This window comes from Cydia pomonella, chromosome 3 (genome assembly GCF_033807575.1).
Source record: "Cydia pomonella isolate Wapato2018A chromosome 3, ilCydPomo1, whole genome shotgun sequence".
NCBI classification, from domain to species: domain Eukaryota; kingdom Metazoa; phylum Arthropoda; class Insecta; order Lepidoptera; family Tortricidae; genus Cydia; species Cydia pomonella.
Window position 1 is genome coordinate 11,258,633 of NC_084705.1, and position 18,202 is coordinate 11,276,834.

General features: G+C 35.6%; 1 protein-coding gene and 1 long non-coding RNA gene across 2 annotated transcripts; one reads left to right on the forward strand and one right to left on the reverse strand.

Moving 5' to 3' along the window:
- Positions 1-321: 321 nt before the first annotated feature.
- Positions 322-12,500, reverse strand: LOC133516057 (trans-Golgi network integral membrane protein TGN38-like). The gene is made up of 5 exons (XM_061848774.1): positions 11,351-12,500; positions 9,791-9,928; positions 7,265-7,392; positions 1,209-6,658; positions 322-706 (listed from the first exon to the last, which is right to left on the reverse strand). Exons 1-4 carry the CDS (start codon positions 12,369-12,371, stop codon positions 6,521-6,523), a joined length of 1,425 nt encoding a protein of 474 aa, XP_061704758.1. The 5' UTR covers positions 12,372-12,500; the 3' UTR covers positions 322-706; positions 1,209-6,520.
- A 139-nt stretch (positions 12,501-12,639) lies between these two features.
- Positions 12,640-17,105, forward strand: LOC133516058 (uncharacterized). Its single transcript, XR_009799166.1, has 2 exons — positions 12,640-13,592; positions 15,947-17,105. It is a non-coding gene; the product is annotated as an uncharacterized LOC133516058 (long non-coding RNA).
- The last annotated feature ends 1,097 nt before the right edge of the window (positions 17,106-18,202 follow it).

The following is an 18,202-nucleotide window of genomic DNA, read 5'->3' on the forward strand; positions in this document are numbered from 1 at the left end:
TTATAAGAATTTTTACGCTCCTAATTTTCACAATAATCAAAAAAATTAATAAAGTCAAACGTAGGGGTATAGCATCAAATTATGTAAAAATATTTTCCACTATCCAGATCAGAGAGGAAAATAGGGACTACGTTTGTATGGAGAAGCGGCCGTCCTCTTTCCTCCAATCATTAATAGTAGTCGATATTAATGTTATTACTGTTTGAAGAAAAAAATATTTATACCTCGAGCGTTTACATTCCCCGCCGCAGATAGACCATCCCTTTACAGTACCTAAACACCATTGCAGCTCGCTCTACATTAATAAAGAAAACAACTGAATAAGGTGGTATTAATAATTTATTTCTAGATATCTGACACACATTTGTTCATTTATGAATGACACTTGAAAATTGATCCTAAAAAATCCGGTACAACTGTATTTTGCCTTCTTCAATTGTGATTTCTGAAAGTTTCTGTGACATGTTACAGTTTACGCAGCTTGAAGGCGACCGGCTCGCCTTCGCCTATGGCTGCTATGCCATTTATCACAACATGTATTTTATATATTTTCATCTCGTCTAATTTTATTATTTTCTGCTCTTTCTCAATCCTTGGTTCATTGTAGTTTACCTTAGGATTTCGGAGTGATCGTATCTTTATAGGTATTTCGTTGAAATAGTCGACACACTGTTTCTGGCGGTAGTAACTCAGAGAGCAAAGCGACCTGAAACAAAAATACATAAGAAATACAGTTATGCACATTCATAATACTATATATATATTACAAAGTTTTGTAGGTTCTTTTATAAACAAGCCACTGGTACCTACGTACTGGGAGATACAGTAAAAATAAAAACCGGCCAAGTGCGAGTCGGACCCACGCACGAAAGGGTTCCGTACAGAAAAAACAGCAAAAAAATCACGTTTGTTGTATGGGAGCCCCCATAAATATTTATTTTATTTTTTAGTATTTGTTGTTATAGCGGCAACAGAAATATATCATTTGTGAAAATTTCAACTGTCTAACTATCACGGTTCATGAGATACAGCCTGGTGACAGACGGACGGACGGACAGACGGACGAACCTTGAAAATTATCTATTACATTTTTATCATTATTTTATGTGTACAGATATAACAGAGCTTTGCTTAAACATTGTCGAATCAGAAAAAAATACTTAGGTATTTATAAAGTTAGGATAAAATTTATAAAAGTAGGAACAAACCTGATTTTCAATCTTTTCGCACAGATTATACAATGCCATATCATCTGAATCTTCTTTTTGGAATTCCCATATTTCTTTGTCTAATTGAGCGTCCTGGGTGACGTTTATGGTAATATTATTTTCAAATGCCTCACAAGTTTCATTTAACTGCGACTTATATTCTTCCATTATATTTTGTGGTTTTGAACCTTCTCAAGCACTTCTTATCGAATCGGAACACACAATGAATCAATTTTTACCTGTCTATTTATATTATACTTGAATACAAGATTAATAATTTACAGCGACTAATTAATTAATTATGAACTTAAATATATTTTCGTTACTTAATAGGTACCAGGAAAAATAAGATCGTAAGCGTAATTAGTAGGCGCATTAAGCTAATGCTTTATTATAACTACCTTTTCTTATTAATTACCTCATAATACATGCTTACTGATAAGTAATAGCTTAATGATTTATGAGGCTATTGTGCAGTTATGCTTTTGGGTATATACCTATACCTATATAACCACCCTTCCTCATATAACCATGTGTTTCCCTAGGTGGCAAAGTTTGTTTAACCCTCGTGCCTTGAAATCCTTCACGAAACACTAGCTATGCTCATGTTTCAGTTTGAAATCTTTCGCTTGCTTGGGTATCAATAGCACAAGGAGTTAAACAACATCTTGGCTCCCTTGTAAAATAAATAACTATACTACATATTTCCCAGTTGTTACCACCGGGAACTTGGTGGCAACTAGTGGGATATATTTTATTCTCAGTCAGTGGGAATAATACTTTTGTAATGATCGTGATTTGACTCATAGTCTATTCCATAAAACAGAACTGATGGCGTTATGGTGCAAAATTCGATGTAATAAATAAAAGTAGATTTAGAAAATACTTGTATTTAAAATTTTACTCTTAACTTTGTACAGTCAGCATCAATAGTAGCGGATGAAACAACGCGCCAAAAGTATCTGACAAGAGCACGGCACGGCTCAAGGCACGAGAGTTAAACTACTCTCGAGGGAAACACAAACCCCTTATTCATAAACGTGTACTAAAGTTACGATGCCGCTAATAATCGTTTGTCCCTTTCCGACGTATTGGTATGATGGAAAGGGACAAACGATTATTAGCGGCATCGTAACTTTAGTATCTACACGTTTATGTCATGAATAAGGGGGATCATTTTTCACCATACCATCAACGCGTGGAAAATACAAATGTGGATAAAGTGCAACTTTCCTATCAGTGTTTGACTTCAAAAAACCCTTACAAAGAAACTTTACAAAGACAGCCTTTAGCAGCCGGTGTGGTGAAAAATATTAATAAATAATGGCTGTATAGATATAGGGGCCGTATTTTTTTATTTTATGCCTTGCCCCACTAATAACCAAAACTGGAGCCATTAAGTCTTTTTTTATGCTAGAAAGCTGTAATTTCGTAAGTATGATATTAACTACTAAAGTCATATTTTTTAATTGGAGAGCGGTCACTGTTTGTCATTGCATTTGTATAATATGCAAGGGTTCGTTATATCCACTCTGCATACGAGATGCGAGGAATCGTATGATACCTAGCCTCGATTGCTCTCGCGCGTTAGGTGCACGTGCAATAAAATTCTGATTAAATAAGGATAAGCACGGCGAGCTAATTTTATACCAAGCTTTTGGCAACGTCAAGTTTTGAGCAGCTTCGCTGAAACCATTACGCCCGCCATCTGTCGGCAAGGTGAGCATTTACTGAGCGCCATTATAAGCTGATCTGGCAATTGTGAAGCCTTTTGGATATTGTTTTAAACGAGATGGCACAGATGGCGATAATATATTATGTCTGCCTCGTATGCCTTTCGTATGTTCGTTTTGTCCAATTCAATTTATTTTCTGTCCTTGTTGACTAGATAATCTAGATACAGACAGAGTGAAATACCCTACGGTTATTATGACCCGCATATTCACCCCTCGCCCCTCGGCGTATGATCAAACATAACAATTTCATCCTGTTTATTACTTATATCAACGTTCAACACCTTCGGGACATATTTTTTCAGAAAATAGCGTAACTTCGAAGTAACTACAAAATTAATGATGCCTGCCAGACTAGGTGTCAACGTCTGTACTGAAAAAGGGCCTATAGAAATTGGCACACCAGATGATTAAAACAAATCTAACACTGCCTGTACTGTACTGTATGGTGAAAATAGGAAATTCGCTACGCGTTGTGATAAATTAAAACACGCGCGTGCGGGAAAGTAGCACCATATACTGTAATAGTACATTACGATACAAGTGCGAAAAATAGGAAATTCAAAACTAGTGGCGATAAATTAAAACATGACCGAAGGGAGTGTTTTAAAACGACACGAGTTGCGAATTACCTATTCGCACATGTATCGTACGTTTTACAGTACATATGGCCCTTTAAATGTTCGACACAGTAACGTAATATGCTAATTTTCGCACTAGTGCGGTAAAATAGCACCATATGTAATGTAAAGAATATCTACTTACTTACTCTAAACTATGGATTACCAAGAGCAAAAAAATACATTCGATTTTTAAAGTTTATTTCCAGCCAACACGTTGACACTTACTGTATATATTTATAACAGAAATAGTACAGCCATTATCAAGAATGTCACATATAAACTCAATTACATACAAAATCAAGTGGCGTCAATCTCTTCGCTCTAAATTCCTACAATACTTTGAGTATGAATGTTGAAACACTGCTGTATGATATATTTCATATTGTCTACAAAGTTCACATAAGTGTTGCATAATAATATGTATACATATATGTGTCTAATTAGATCATGTTACAACACGTGGTGAAAATAAACTGAATACCTACGTGATATTTTAACAAATACAAACATATTAAAAACTACTTTATGTGCCTTAATGGGCTTAAATAAATACTTAAACTATTTACATGTCATTAGAACAAAAATAAATTCGTTTTAAACGAAAATAAGGTTTTGATAAAATAAGTATGTACAAAATATATCTCTTACAGAGCGACACTTCAGTAGGTATGATACGCCCATCAAGTTCATACTATTCTGCAATAAAAACATTATACAATCTAAGCTACATTAAAAGAAACGAATATTATTCGATAAGGGCGTCATAAGTTTAGAAATATAATTAAAAACTTACGCCTATTCGCAAACCATAATGGACTATAATTGCACAAAATACATTGTAAGACTCAATTATAATTACTGTATTGCTGCTATCACAACCTAAATTGCCAGTGCACTATATAAGAAAAAAATAAAAAAATATGTTTGTGCAAATGAGGTAAAAATGATAATAAATGAGAGACCATATTTTTTTCGATATCTGTCCAAGAGAAACACAGCTGTGCAGCGGCAGCAACTAAAATAAATAAACAAGAGTTAAACTCGTTCTATGGCAATCATAGAAGAAGAAACTACTGTAATGTACTCGATTGTTTACGTTTACAGATTTAATCCTAGACGACATAACGTTGCGTGGGTAAATTCCGCTATGTGATCCTGATCTGTCAAATTTTCAGAAAAGAAAGCCTTATATAGAGTTTTCAGGGTTTCATTATGGTTTTTAACAATAGAACATGACGTAATTTACAAGCGCAGTGACGTTAAGTAAAAAACGTGTCAAGGCTGTGTCCAAGCCTCAGTAAACGTCCGGCGCATGTTCCATAGTAGGTACAGATCGTGTGATTTCAGTACGTATTATTTGTCGACTTCACGCATCTATTTTAGTTCGGTTGTTTGTGCTTTCACACATGCGTCACAGACAGTGTTTTTAAGACTTTTTGTTACACTAGAATTTCCGAGGGATCCTCTCTCGCATAGGGCTATACAGCCATGAACGCAAGTGTCGTTACCAGGATGCTGCTTAAAACATCTCACACAGACGAAAAGGCCCACACCAAGTATAGATGTTTTTGTTTGAATGACATGTAATTAAAGATTAAATTAACACTTTCAGTACAGCAAATATATAGAATCGTATCAATCGTATAATACACGACGAATAAACCTGTTTAGGTATACCCCATTTCATTTTCCATGGCGGGATTCCACATGAAACTGCACCAAGAGAACCATAATGTTGATCTATTGTTTAACATTGCTTTACAAGCTCTGCTCCTCAAAGCCAGCGTGTGGTCAAATAATAACACGAAAGAATCAAGACTGGACAGTTACGTGTAAGACACGACGCCGCAAAAGTTTCACGTGTATCTTTTGTTGTCACTACTTGTATTGTTTACGCCTAATGACCGTCTCAAGGGGAATCCCGCCATGGTATATGAAATGGGGTATACCATAATATTCTTAATAAAGACAGACATTTTAATTTAGCATTTGATAATCACTTTATAGGAAAATCATACTTCATATTTAAAAAGTACATGAGATCCAAAATGATACTCTACATAATCATGATACATTTTAGGTTTTGATATGGAGAAGGAGATATAGATGTAAGTATTATAATAACTATACTTGTATAACAAATCGCTAAAAAAACACCAAAAGACATAACAGTTTTGAAGGTTATGAAAGCATTAAATAATGAAGGCACACCTAAATACCTAAGTTACATATTGTACTTTCTGAATTATTACATTTTTAAGGTACAAATCTACAATTTAAGAAGTTTCTATTAAATTGTAATTTTAACATGGATTATTATTACATTTATATTAAGTGAAACAAATAATTCGAAAGAAAAATACTGATAACATAATTGCCACATGTAATAAATAATGACTTAGGGACAATTCTAAATGATTCGACGACATTGAAGCATTATTTAAATCCCAGCACTATTTGTGTAAGAGTCGTAATCTTTTATTGGAAGTCCCAATTCCCGAATATTAGTAAAAATCAGATTACGCAAAATTAAATACGTATGCTTCGATGTTTAGCGTTGCCTATGCATGTGTAATAAAAACACTTCCTCTAGAAATTTATAGAAGAGTGATGATAATGCATAACCACTTAGGTGTAATCGATCCCTTCACTTAAATCCAGCAACCAGACGCCGGTGGCAGATCTGGTCATGTAACGCCTTCCTCAGGTTACACTGAAAAGCTACGCTTCATACATCAAAACAATACGCGGTGCCCACTTGTAAGACGACTCATGGCGGGAATTCTGAGGGCTTAACGCCAACGTCTAAAAATCTAAAGTCATCTGTTTCTGAATCACTCTTACATATTCGAGCGATAGTGAAGCATATAACGATTTTCGAAGTTTCCATGTTAGCGGTAGGTCCTCAGGGCTAGTTTACGGGTGGTACTCACACCTTTCAAGGAGACTAGTAGATTCAGTATATGATTTTGCTGGGTGGCGCAGGGCTGTTGGCGCTCATAGCCTGCTCCAGGGTGTCGAGGCGGCGGTAGGCGTGGCCGCGGCTGTTGCGTCGGCGGCCCGGCTGCCGACCCTCCACTATTAGACCGAAGAACTGAAATAACCAAACGGTAATTATGTGAAAAATAGCAGCAAGGAGCACACGCATGCACTGCTTTAAATTGGCAGCAGGTAGTACATGCAGACCTGTTACATGCCAGTCCCTTGCATACTTGACGCCCAGTTGGGAAGGAACTAATCGCCGTTTACAATAGCCCTCTAGACATAGAAAGTGGCATGAACTCATCAAATCCCCAGTGGTACCACTGGTGTACCATAAATACGATGCAAATAAGTAGGTCATGGTATAGATTAGAAAATTGTGGATGGATAAGATAATGAACTACACTGTATGGAGATATTAACATAAAAATAGAAACGAAGATGATAAATTTGGCAGTTTTTCTTGTTTTTAACTTGTGTTTTAATAATAAATAAACGTTCTAGTATGGGCTAGATAGGCTATGAGATCATGCTAATTGGAATCATCCTCAGGAAAAAAGAGCCTAATCGTAGTAGACAGTACACATAAGTTATATTTGTATAGAGATATTGATTTATCCATATGCATTCCACTCCGTAGGAAGAAAACAAAGCACCTTTCAATAATCATTAACGTTTCTTGGCAAAATTTAAAGCTAAACTTCTTTATTGTACTTACCATTTTTCCTACTTTGTTCTTATTGTGGTATAAAACGTACAACACTACAACGACTATCACGGCGGTCAAGAAGAAGGGGAAGAAATGGTCGTCATCTTCTGTAAACCCATCAGGATTTTGGAAAAACTCTAGAAAAAACATTTTGCTATTTAGTTATGGCATTATTTGTGTGAAAAACACAGATATTTGTTTTTGAGTCTTGGGTGTTCTCTGTGTATATAAGTATGTATTTATATAAATTCGTATGTATATCGTCGCCTAGCACCTAGCCATTGTACAAGCTTTGCTTAGACTGGGGCTAGGTTGATCTATGTAAGATCCCCATATATTTATGTTTTTATACAAATTATTTACAATATCATTCTTGATTTCTGCTGTGCTAACAACAAATGCATTAAACTTGAAAAGTAATGCAATTGTTCATACTGTTCTCTTTGAATAACACCTTTATTTAAACGATGTTTTTCACGTAATTACTGCGCTTATGATAAGCAGAGCATATTTATCTCCTTACTAAATCTATAATTTTGTAAGTAGTGATGTGTTATAATTTGACAATAATTTCAACCACAATTCACAAAACAAATGTGACGTGTTCATCCAAAAAGCACTCAATTCTCCATTTTTCAATGTTTATATTGCTTACATTACACAATTGTACAAACATTTGCAAGGTTATAAGTAGAGTAAACATCACAAGACAAGAATCTACATAGTTATCTTTACTGATTCTGGGAACCATCATATGTTTTGCATTATAGTAAATCATTACTTAAGATTCTTATGTGGATAGAATAACTTGGGTCAGTAACAACCGTTTTCACCTCAGAAGATCAAAAAAGCAAACTTACTTAGTTAGAAAATAAAGAGCAAAACTTTAAATTATAATATATACCCTCGTTCAAAATCATACTAATTACGGAGTTTTTTTTTTGTAATTAGTATAATAGTGGCCAAAGATGAAGTTGTTATTACAACCAAATTTTCTGCGTAATTATAACGACTGTGAAGTACCTAGTTGGTTACTTAGTTCTGTTATTCGATTTGCAATCTCTTTATTTCCGTTAAAACAAATGCTACCGAAAAAATAAAAAATGACATAATGTGGTGGATTTGTGAGCTATAATTATATACCACACATAACGCTTATCTCGTCGTATCTATAATGAATTGGGGCCTAAAAGAGAATCGTATAACAATCGTACAATAATACTCAGAGCTTCGATGACCGCAAGAGGTCTGGAAGACCACGCACCGTTCGGACCCCAGCTCTAATAAAGGCAGTGAAGGCGAGAATTGCAAGAAACCCCGTCCGGAAGCAAACATTGTTGGCAATACAGGTGTCTGTGAAGAGAAGCTCCCTAAAAAAAGTTATCAATGAAGACCTTGGACTACACGCTTACCGCAGACAAAAAGGTCATTTGCTTAATGGACTATTAAAGACTATGAGGCTAGAGAGAAGTCGCGTGCTATTGAAGCGGTACGCACAAAATGGCCACCGAAAAATACTATTTACAGATGAAAAAAAAATTACCATTGAAGAATGTTGTAACCGCCAGAATTACGGTGTATTCAAAAACAGTCAAGAGGCGATTGCGGCTGTTCCGAGAGTGCAACAAGGCCATCATCCCTCTTATGTGATGATTTGGCTGGGTGTGTCATACTCAGGGCTAATTCAGGTTCATTTCTGTGAAAAAGGTGTGAAAACTGGGGCCAAAGTTTATCAGGAAACCATTCTCGAACCAATAGTGAAGCCCTTAAGCCACACCCTATTTCAAAACCAGCCATGGGTCTTTCAACAGGACTCAGCTCCTGCGCATAAGGCAAAAACAACTCAAGCCTGGTTTCGAAGGAACAAAATTGACTTTATTGCCCACGAAGACTGGCCGTCCTCCAGCCCGGACCTTAACTCCCTGGATTATGCCATATGGCAGGTTATTGAGGAGAAAGCCTGTGCTAAACCCCACACAAATCTTGACTCCCTCAAGCGGACCATAGTTAAGACAGTGACGGAAATTAGACATGACAATCGTGCGTGCCGCTATTGATGACTGGCCTCGTCGTTTGAGGGCCTGTGTCAAGGTCAGAGGAGGCCATTTTGAATGATATTGTCACATGTAATTCCTGATTTTGTGTACTTCATTTTAATATATAGTCTTTTCAACTTTCGTTCGTATATTTTATGTAGATAAAGATTATTGCAGTAACACAATTTAGTAACCAACTAGGTAAGGTAGAATTACAAATATAGCAAATGATTCCTATTTTAGAAATGATTTAGAATGTTGTGTGTAGCAAAGGACTAGAATGCAAAAGATGCAAGTAAGTAACTCCAGTTTTGTGTTGCAATGTTCACATAAGCAGCAAAAGTAGGTGTTCAAAAAGTTCACCCTTGTTGTAAAGTTTGTTATTATATTTCCATTGGTTATAGGGTTTTTAGTTAAGAATAAAATATTTACTAAAACAATTTGACGTATTAGATTTTATGCTAGATTGAGGTGCTGTGGTCAAAATGTATTTGTTTACCCCTTTGCGCCCCGTCTCCATTCAAGGACACCTGGGTTTCGATTCTTTTATGTGAGCTAGCTTCCTGTTCTTGTTTCACTTCCAAATCTCCAACAATTGTGTCATCTCCGTCATCACTGGCGTCTTTTCCATCATCATCTGCAATATCACAATTCACATATATATATATATATATATATATATATATTTATAAATCATGAAAGATCTCTCTTTCAAAAGTGAAATCCTAACTGACAAGGCACTAGTAAATATCTGGTAAATAACTGTTTGAAAGCATCAATCTAATATTTTAAATTGATGTTCGAAATCGAAAGTTGTGAAGTCTTCTGAAAAAAGGATATTAAAAAATATACATTTCTTAGACAAATAAATATAGCAAACCCAATCAAACTGATTTCCAATGAATAAAATAGGTTCGAGTGTTCCTAAAAAAAATTTTAATTATTCCAAAAATGATGAATTTTGAGGTCAAAGATTTTTTTAAAGAAGGGTTGTGAAAATGCAAAGTTCACAAAATTTTTTTTCTTAATGATATATTGAGGTAAAACAATAGGCTATTATATTAGGCCCAATACAGTTTATATGTTATTCCTTGTAAGTGTTTAGCATGCAACACAGAAAGAAGGGGTCACAAATAAAGGCTATTTTATTTTATTTTATTAGGCCCATACTGGTTCTACATGGTAAAAAAATTTATTTATAGGCCCATTAAATATGGCACAAGAGCCACCGGCAAATGACTGCATGAATAATTATTATTAATTATTATTATTTATATTGATTAAAACAAAAATATTAACTTTCCTAATCCGCAAAATAATAACATGCTAATCAATCAGTGCTAACCCTTAATACTTACTTGGATATTTATTATATTACATTGTTTAATACACTAGCAGCTTAAAGCTGATGCAAGTGTTCATTGCACTTGTTTTATTATACAATAAATGACTTTTACATGCAATGAATCATGCAACAAATTTTCCTACCCTCCCACCACAAAAATAAATATGCAAATATATATAACAAACCAACACCAAAAATACAAAACTTGTGTTTCACCTCTCTATGAGGCATCCTCAGGAGCTGTTGACGGCCTGATGTCTGACGATGGAACAGAAAAGTGGTGGTGGTTTGTTATATTTATTTGCGTATTTATTTTTGCACTGCTGCTGGAATGGCTCCGTACAGGGCTAAAAATCTCGGATGTCTGAGAGAGCATCCCGAGGTCCTACTCAACATCAAAGGTGATAGGATTCCTTGAGGAGTTGGGCTGGGCCCCCAAATGCAAAATAGGCGCCAGTTATAGAGTTGCAGAAAATTGCCCGAATTCCAATACAATACAATACTATGGCAGGTGCCACCATCAAAAACCTTATAAACATACTGGAAATTGAATGTAAAGGAAAACGTTTTAGAGAAACTTATTCACCCTTGAAAAACCAATCATTCAGTTATGCAAATCAGCTCAGTAAGGTTGACATTATAGTAACAACCTTCATTTTAGTTTTGACATAGTAAAAGAGCCGAGAGAGAGAGATTTTAGTTTTAAAACCTTACCCATGTCCATTCCGGTATCATCAGTATCTTCATTTTCCAAAACTATCTTATGTTTCGGGGTTTCAATTTGTTGCATTGAAACATCCGGATCCTTAATCTCTCCAGGATTGTTCTCAATGCCACCTTCATTTCCAGCATCAATCGGTTCCACAACCGAGTCACCAGGATCCATGTCTCCAGCTTTGTCTGCAGTTTCTTCATTAACTACAGATTTTTGGGTGCTCTTCTTACTACTGTCTACATTACTTGGCAAATTAAGACTTTCTGGATTTTGTGAAACAGTCAACTGTATTGCCGAAGAGGACTCTTGTTTGGTCACTTCCGATGTGTGTTGATTTGTTTCCTTAACTTTTACCAACTGTGTATTAGTATCTACAGTATCTGAAGTCTTTTTAACTTGTCCATCTGACTGTTGAATCCCCTGAATTGCTGTTGCATCAGTTTTGTGTAAATCACCTGTTGTTCCTAAACCAGCAGAAACAGTAGGTACAGAGCCCTGAAGAGAGCTCTGTGGTATAGGGAGATTCAACAATGACCACTTGTAATACTTGCAGAAGAAGTTTGTATCACCAGTTCTTATGTCATCATCAGTGCAAACTCCTTTACAGTCATCCGAACTTTGGAACACTATAGTAAGCATACGTTGGTATGGTGTTGAAGGAATGGTGAAATGCGAAGCTTCGCTGCAGTAAGCGGAAACGTTTTGTTTTTCGGTAATCTTATCCTTAAAATCTGTTGCAAGGTAAGCACTACTCAGTGCAGTTAGGTTACACAGAAGACGGTTAGCGTCGTAAAACATCAAACATTGCAAATTATCAATGTGAAAGTTCATTTCCACATCGCATGTGGAGTTTTTGCTCTCAATTTGGCTCAGTACAAACTCGTTTTTGCATTGTTTGCTGAGATCATTCAGCAGGTTACTTATCAATATTTTACCGTTACTGTTTTGCTTTGGGACAGGTACTCCCAAACTACGACCGTAAATATTTACTAATAACAATATAAGTGAGTACCGCAACATTTTTTTTGGGCGAAATACTCCTGGATTTCACAAAGTATTACAAAACAGTGTTTAAATTTCTGTCGTAACTCACGAATTACTGATGAATGAAAATAACATGACACTCACGACAGCTAGTTGAGTTCGAGCGAGTTTTTTTTTCTATGCACTTGACGGACTTGTAATGAAATGTTACCACATCAAATAATGGTGCTCATTAAGGGCTCTACTGACCTTCCAGCATATGGCATGCTATTATATAGTTTGGCATGGCGCTTAGAGCATTTAACCAACTGAAGTCGCCTTTAAGAGCTTAATACCCCTCTGTTGAAAACCTCGGCCAATGGTCATACCTACTCACGTTATACTTATTGCATGGATTGACGTTTATCTGACATGCCATGACTTTGCACCGCAAAATCGGCAGACTGTTTTGAACAGAAAATTACACACAAGGCGTCTCCATGGGCGTAGGCAGGTTTTACCATCTATTTCACTGGCTGACTACGCCCTTGAGCGTCTCCAGGGGGCCTAGCGCGAAAACCGAAATTCGCAAATTGCAAATATTTTGCTACATCAACATTGCTCCTATCTGGCTTTGTCTATGCAATACAACTTTGAAAACAAATAAAATAATTTTTATCAAATATTTTGATTTACTTTTGTCACACTACCGTATTATATTTCAGATTGTCTTTGTCTATGTTCATAAAATCTATGGAGGTCAAAGGCATATTTACCCTCCATAAGGCCTTACACTTGTATCTGGCCGATTAGAACATAGACAAAAGTCTGCAATGTCAATGCTGTCAATAAAGTAATTGACGCAAAACTGTCAAAGTTTTCATATAAAATTATGGAGTGTGGAATTAAGAGGAGTGGCATTTCTTATGGTAGAACTGTTGCAAAAGTGTCCAGCTGTCAGCTATAAAAATAGTTCCAAATCTCCCCAGAGTAGCGCTAGAGTAGCTAAGAACCTAGGCGTTATTGACGGAGTGGATTGCGCTGTCTATGATTTGATTTTTTTTACATGGAGATTTCGTTCCTTATCTCCACCTTCCGTAATATAAAATGATTAAATAATGATTTATGTTCTTGCTACGCTACGCTCGCGCTACGTTGGCAAGCAAGTCCGTGGCGTCCCAGTTGGTCCACCTCAAAGCCACAGGAGCATTTGTGCGGTGCGCAGATTGGGGCCCCTAAGCGTAGCCCCATTGCCAATCGGAGTGTTTCGGAGTCTAGGTGGGTACCAATATTGGGCGACGGGTAGGCATTCAGCCAGTGGCCTGCCTCTCTGCAGCCGACAGCCAACAGCCGGGCTCGGTCAATATTAGATATATTGATATAAATATTCCGACAACATATTTTTGCAAGGCCAAATGAATTCAAATCCGAATATCTATGGTCACTAATATATGTCACATTTAATTAAAGGCATTTTCTCCAGGGCTTAATTCGGGTGGGGAAAACAAGAATTTCGAAAGTGACTCGACAAGATCTTACTAATCGGCTGGGGCGAACGACTATAAGTAGTATACCACTAACCAAAGGTCATCCCAAATGAATAAAAATAAAATAGATAGGTCATTGAAAAATGTACTGTGTTAATAGTTATTTGTACAACAAGAGAGCAAAGTTTGATATTTCTTCGAGTGCTTGTTTTGAGTCCTATAATAGATTCACGAGCGTAGCGAATGCACCTAATTTAGAATCTTGAGCGTAGTAAGGGACTCAAAAGCGCCCGAAATGTAAATAACTTTGATCTCGTGTAGTACACAAAATTTTTCACGCCAGTCAGCCATCAAAAAATACAACCTGAAAAAATGTAATCCAGACGGACGGATCACTATTTCACTCATGTTTTCTGAAGGTATTCTAACAATTAACTTTAATTACCGCAATAAAACAAAACGAAAGAAATTTCAATAAAATAATACGAAAATAATGAATTAACGAACATCAATTGACAGTTCAATCGAAAACTTTTTTTTTGTAAAAAAAAAACTTTGTAAGATCCGGTCCGAATTGCGGATACTACTATTTGTCAACTATAGTAGAGATCGTTAAAAGTAGTTAAGTAGAATTATTTACTGCGTAACAATTGCGTAAATTTGTATAAGTTCATTGTTTTGATTGTATAATATAATACGTAAAATATGGTGTTTTTATAAAATTTTAAACTTTTATTTCATGAATTAATTATTACGAATGAAGACTCGTAGGGTGTTTTGGAATGATGCGGTCTGACTTATTTCGGGGGTCTATTATAAACCGTCAATATACCGTTGAATTACGTATGCACTTTTTTGTCTCTTTCTTTTTGCTAATGACGTGAAAGGGATAAAGACAATAGAATCCAAATATTTCGAACTTGTTAGGCCCCGCACGTTGAAATGACATTCGAATCTAAAGGTCAGCAAAATGCGATTTTGCTCACTGTTTTTAAGCAGCAAATTACCCTTGTTCGAGCTGCTGACGTGAAAATTAAATTACAATGCAGTGGATTGTAATCTCATCCACAATTTTTCTACTCTTGTACTATGGCTTTATTTAGCCGCATTAATGAAACGATTAAAAGCTTTTTAAAGAAAAAGTACCCACGAGCTTTATTTACTTATGGTCATTAATAAAGTACTTTTAATAAACTCGTCGCTAATGGGAATCTTTTCGTTGAAAGCTCCAAATTAATGTTCAACTTTTGTTTGAAAGCATTGGCATTCATTAGACTTCAACTGTGGAAGTTTTTGCATTGCTGTGTATCTAATTATATGTATCAAACTTAGTAGGCACCAGTAGTCCAGTATTGAGAAGCAGGAGTTGATTAGTATTTAAATCCACCGATTAGTTTTATAGTGTACATATCAGATTTATTATACATGTTGTGCCAGTTTCCAGTTCTTTATTTATTTATTTTACCGAGAAGATAAAGAAATGAATTGAAACTGTTAAATATTTCAAGAGATAGATTAGATATTTTGCAATTACTGAGCTAGTACTTTTGCGCTGGGGGTTGGTGAGGATGAGAAAGCTTATAATTGTGACCGTTTTCAGTAAAATTAAAATGTGTAATCTTTTACAATTGTATTATGGTTCGACTTTTCCGTTACATCCTGGTACGGGAGAAATTATTATTATTAATAAGGCTAAAAGCCTGAACTAGGTATGTAGAAGAATTTGATTATGTAAAGTTTATTTATATTATTTATAAATAAAGCTACTTATCTCTTTTTTGTCTAAGAAGGTATCCTATTTTATCCCGTTTCTCTTGTTAATCGTTAGATGTTGCTAGTTAGATAGGATTATGGAAGATAATTCCCAATGCTTTATATTTATAACAGAGGGGTAATTTTGCATGAATATAATTAGAATGAAGATTTCTAGATAGATTTTTTTTTCAGTAAGATACTCTTTTCGCGATTTATTTTCAATTGTATTATTAATAATAATTAATTAGGTTTAGTAAAATAAAATATCCTACTTTAAAAATTTTTGCCAAATTTCATTAGTTTATTATTATAGACTACGCGAACACACAAAGATTGTAGGTATACTCACCTACCTAAGTCCTATTTTTTTGATGTAAAATTTATTATTAGATGGAAATATTCTGAGGTGCTCTAACGCCAAATAGTCTCACGTAGACAGCAGAAGAGGCAATAAAGAAAGAACAGTGTTCGAGTGGATGTCATCTGGCATGCCGAGCCTTCCGGGCATTCCTAATCCGCCAACTGTAGCTGCGAGGAATTCCAAATTTGAACTGTGGATGAAGTGCATTATACGCCCGCGCTACTCGTAGTACCGCTGCACGCGATGGTGTAACAAGACGTTTACAACCAATTTATTGTTGCAAATAGCTCGCGGAATTCTGCATTGTTACACGTTAGTTCATGTTTTGTTGAAGTTTGTGTACAAATTAATTGAGCATATTACAAAACATTATTGAATCCGCAATGGGTTTGTCCTCAGCAATAGCTTTGGATTGAGATCAAGTATAAGTCAACATACAGAGTTTTTTAGGCACCTGCATTAATTTACGGGGTGAATATACAGGTCATTCTGAGCAGTTTTTACTATGGGTCTAACCCCGAAATCATGCAAAAATATTTCAGGTCAGGGTGTTTGCCTGTTTCATACATTTTGGCTGTCTGACCTTGACATTTTTGAAAAGAAAAGGAGAGTACATTTTGGAGTTTGTCCTATAGTAACGGTTGCTAAGTATGACCTATATATTCACCCCGTAAATTATTACAGGTAACTAAATAAACTCCTTGTATAAATTAAATGAAGTGAAGAATTAAGAACTATAAATAAATAAATAATTAGGGGACAATCTTACACAGATCGCCCTAGCCTCAAACTAAGCAAAGATTGTACTATGGGGACTAGGCGACATTATACATACGTATATAAATAAATATATCTATAGATAACATCCATAACTCAACAAATATTCGTGATAAACACACAAATAAATGCCCTTACCGGAATTCGAACCCAGGACCACCTGCTTCGTAGGCAAGGTCACTACCGACTAGCCTTAGGAGACCGTCCAATATCTTTCGTGGAAAAATCTTTATTTTCAGGCAAGTACTGTAAGGCCCATAGAATAGATCCTAATATAGATTGACATTAAAACTATCATCCGTACGAGTACCCAATACAAAATATAAGTATCTTTAAACTAAAAACACAAGCCAAAATACAAGTACCTAAATAGCGCTTAGATTCCTTAAAACCAAAAAAAGGGCAAACCAAGGCAGCGATGGCGTAATGTCATCGCCAAAGATCTAAACGCCTGTGATAAGCTGAAGACGATCTTTGAAGACGATGCCCAAGATAGAACGACGTGGATGAAAAAAAGCAGGAAAGCGAACCACGCCAAAGGACAGGACGAACGCTTGGAGGATGATAATGATGTAGAATTTGTTAGATAATTTGCTAAATTTGTCGTTGGTTTCTAAATTTAAAACCAATGGTGGGATTAGGGTTGTCAACGACCGGTCGAACCTAGTCGGTAGTGACCCTGCCTATGAAGTTGATAGTCGTGGGTTCGAATCCCTGTAAGCGCATTTATTTGTGTGATGAGCACAGATATTATGGGTGTTTTCTACGTATTTGTATATTAGTTACCTATAACACGAGTAAATAATTAAAACATAGATTGTACTCCTCAAACGAGGACACATTTGTTCAATTACTTTTAAAGGGTCTAGCAAGCTAAGCTAAGAAGATTGCCCCCCGCAAGGGATTTTGTTGTAATTTGAGGTTCAGTAGTGGCAGGTCCTAAGAAAACTGTATGCGTAATATCCGCCTTCGATCTTCTTTTGTTTCAGACTTATCCACGAAAATGTCAAAAAATCAAGGTAATTTTTTAACTGTTATTGCAGCTAAACCAAGCAAGCGAGAGCAACCAAATAAATTCAGAATTAAGGAGCATAAAATGGGGTTCATAATGCATATTTTTACAGACATTCATTTCCTTGAACTTGGATGAAAAAAATTATGTTTTTTTTTTTCTGCTCCATTTTTTTGCCACTTCTCGCGGAGACACAACTATCAAAAAAATTACTTGATAAGCCACAATTGTTAACTACGTGTCCATTTAAAAACATTTTGAAAAATCATGGTGCGTCATGTCAAAAAAAAACAATTACGAAGATATTTTTACTATATCATATTATATCAATAGAGTAGTACCTACTATCTAGTGGCAAATGTGTCTGTAGTATAACTTCCTCTTTCGTTCATTATGAAATAATTAATTGACACATTTTATAGCTATTTCTTATGCAATTTTAATAATATGTATCTGAAAGAAGGTGTAAATGTTGTAATATATGTTTACGCAAAAC

Bases quoted from the DNA above. Each gene is read 5' to 3' on its own strand.
- LOC133516057 (XM_061848774.1), bottom strand. From the start codon at position 12,371: ATGTTGCGGTACTCACTTATATTGTTATTAGTAAATATTTACGGTCGT. The intron at 9,929-11,350 runs GTAAGGTTTTAA...GTGATATTGCAG, and splicing joins TGATACCGGAATGGACATGG to ATGATGATGGAAAAGACGCC. The intron at 6,659-7,264 runs GTAAGTACAATA...TGGTTATTTCAG, and splicing joins AGAACAAAGTAGGAAAAATG to TTCTTCGGTCTAATAGTGGA.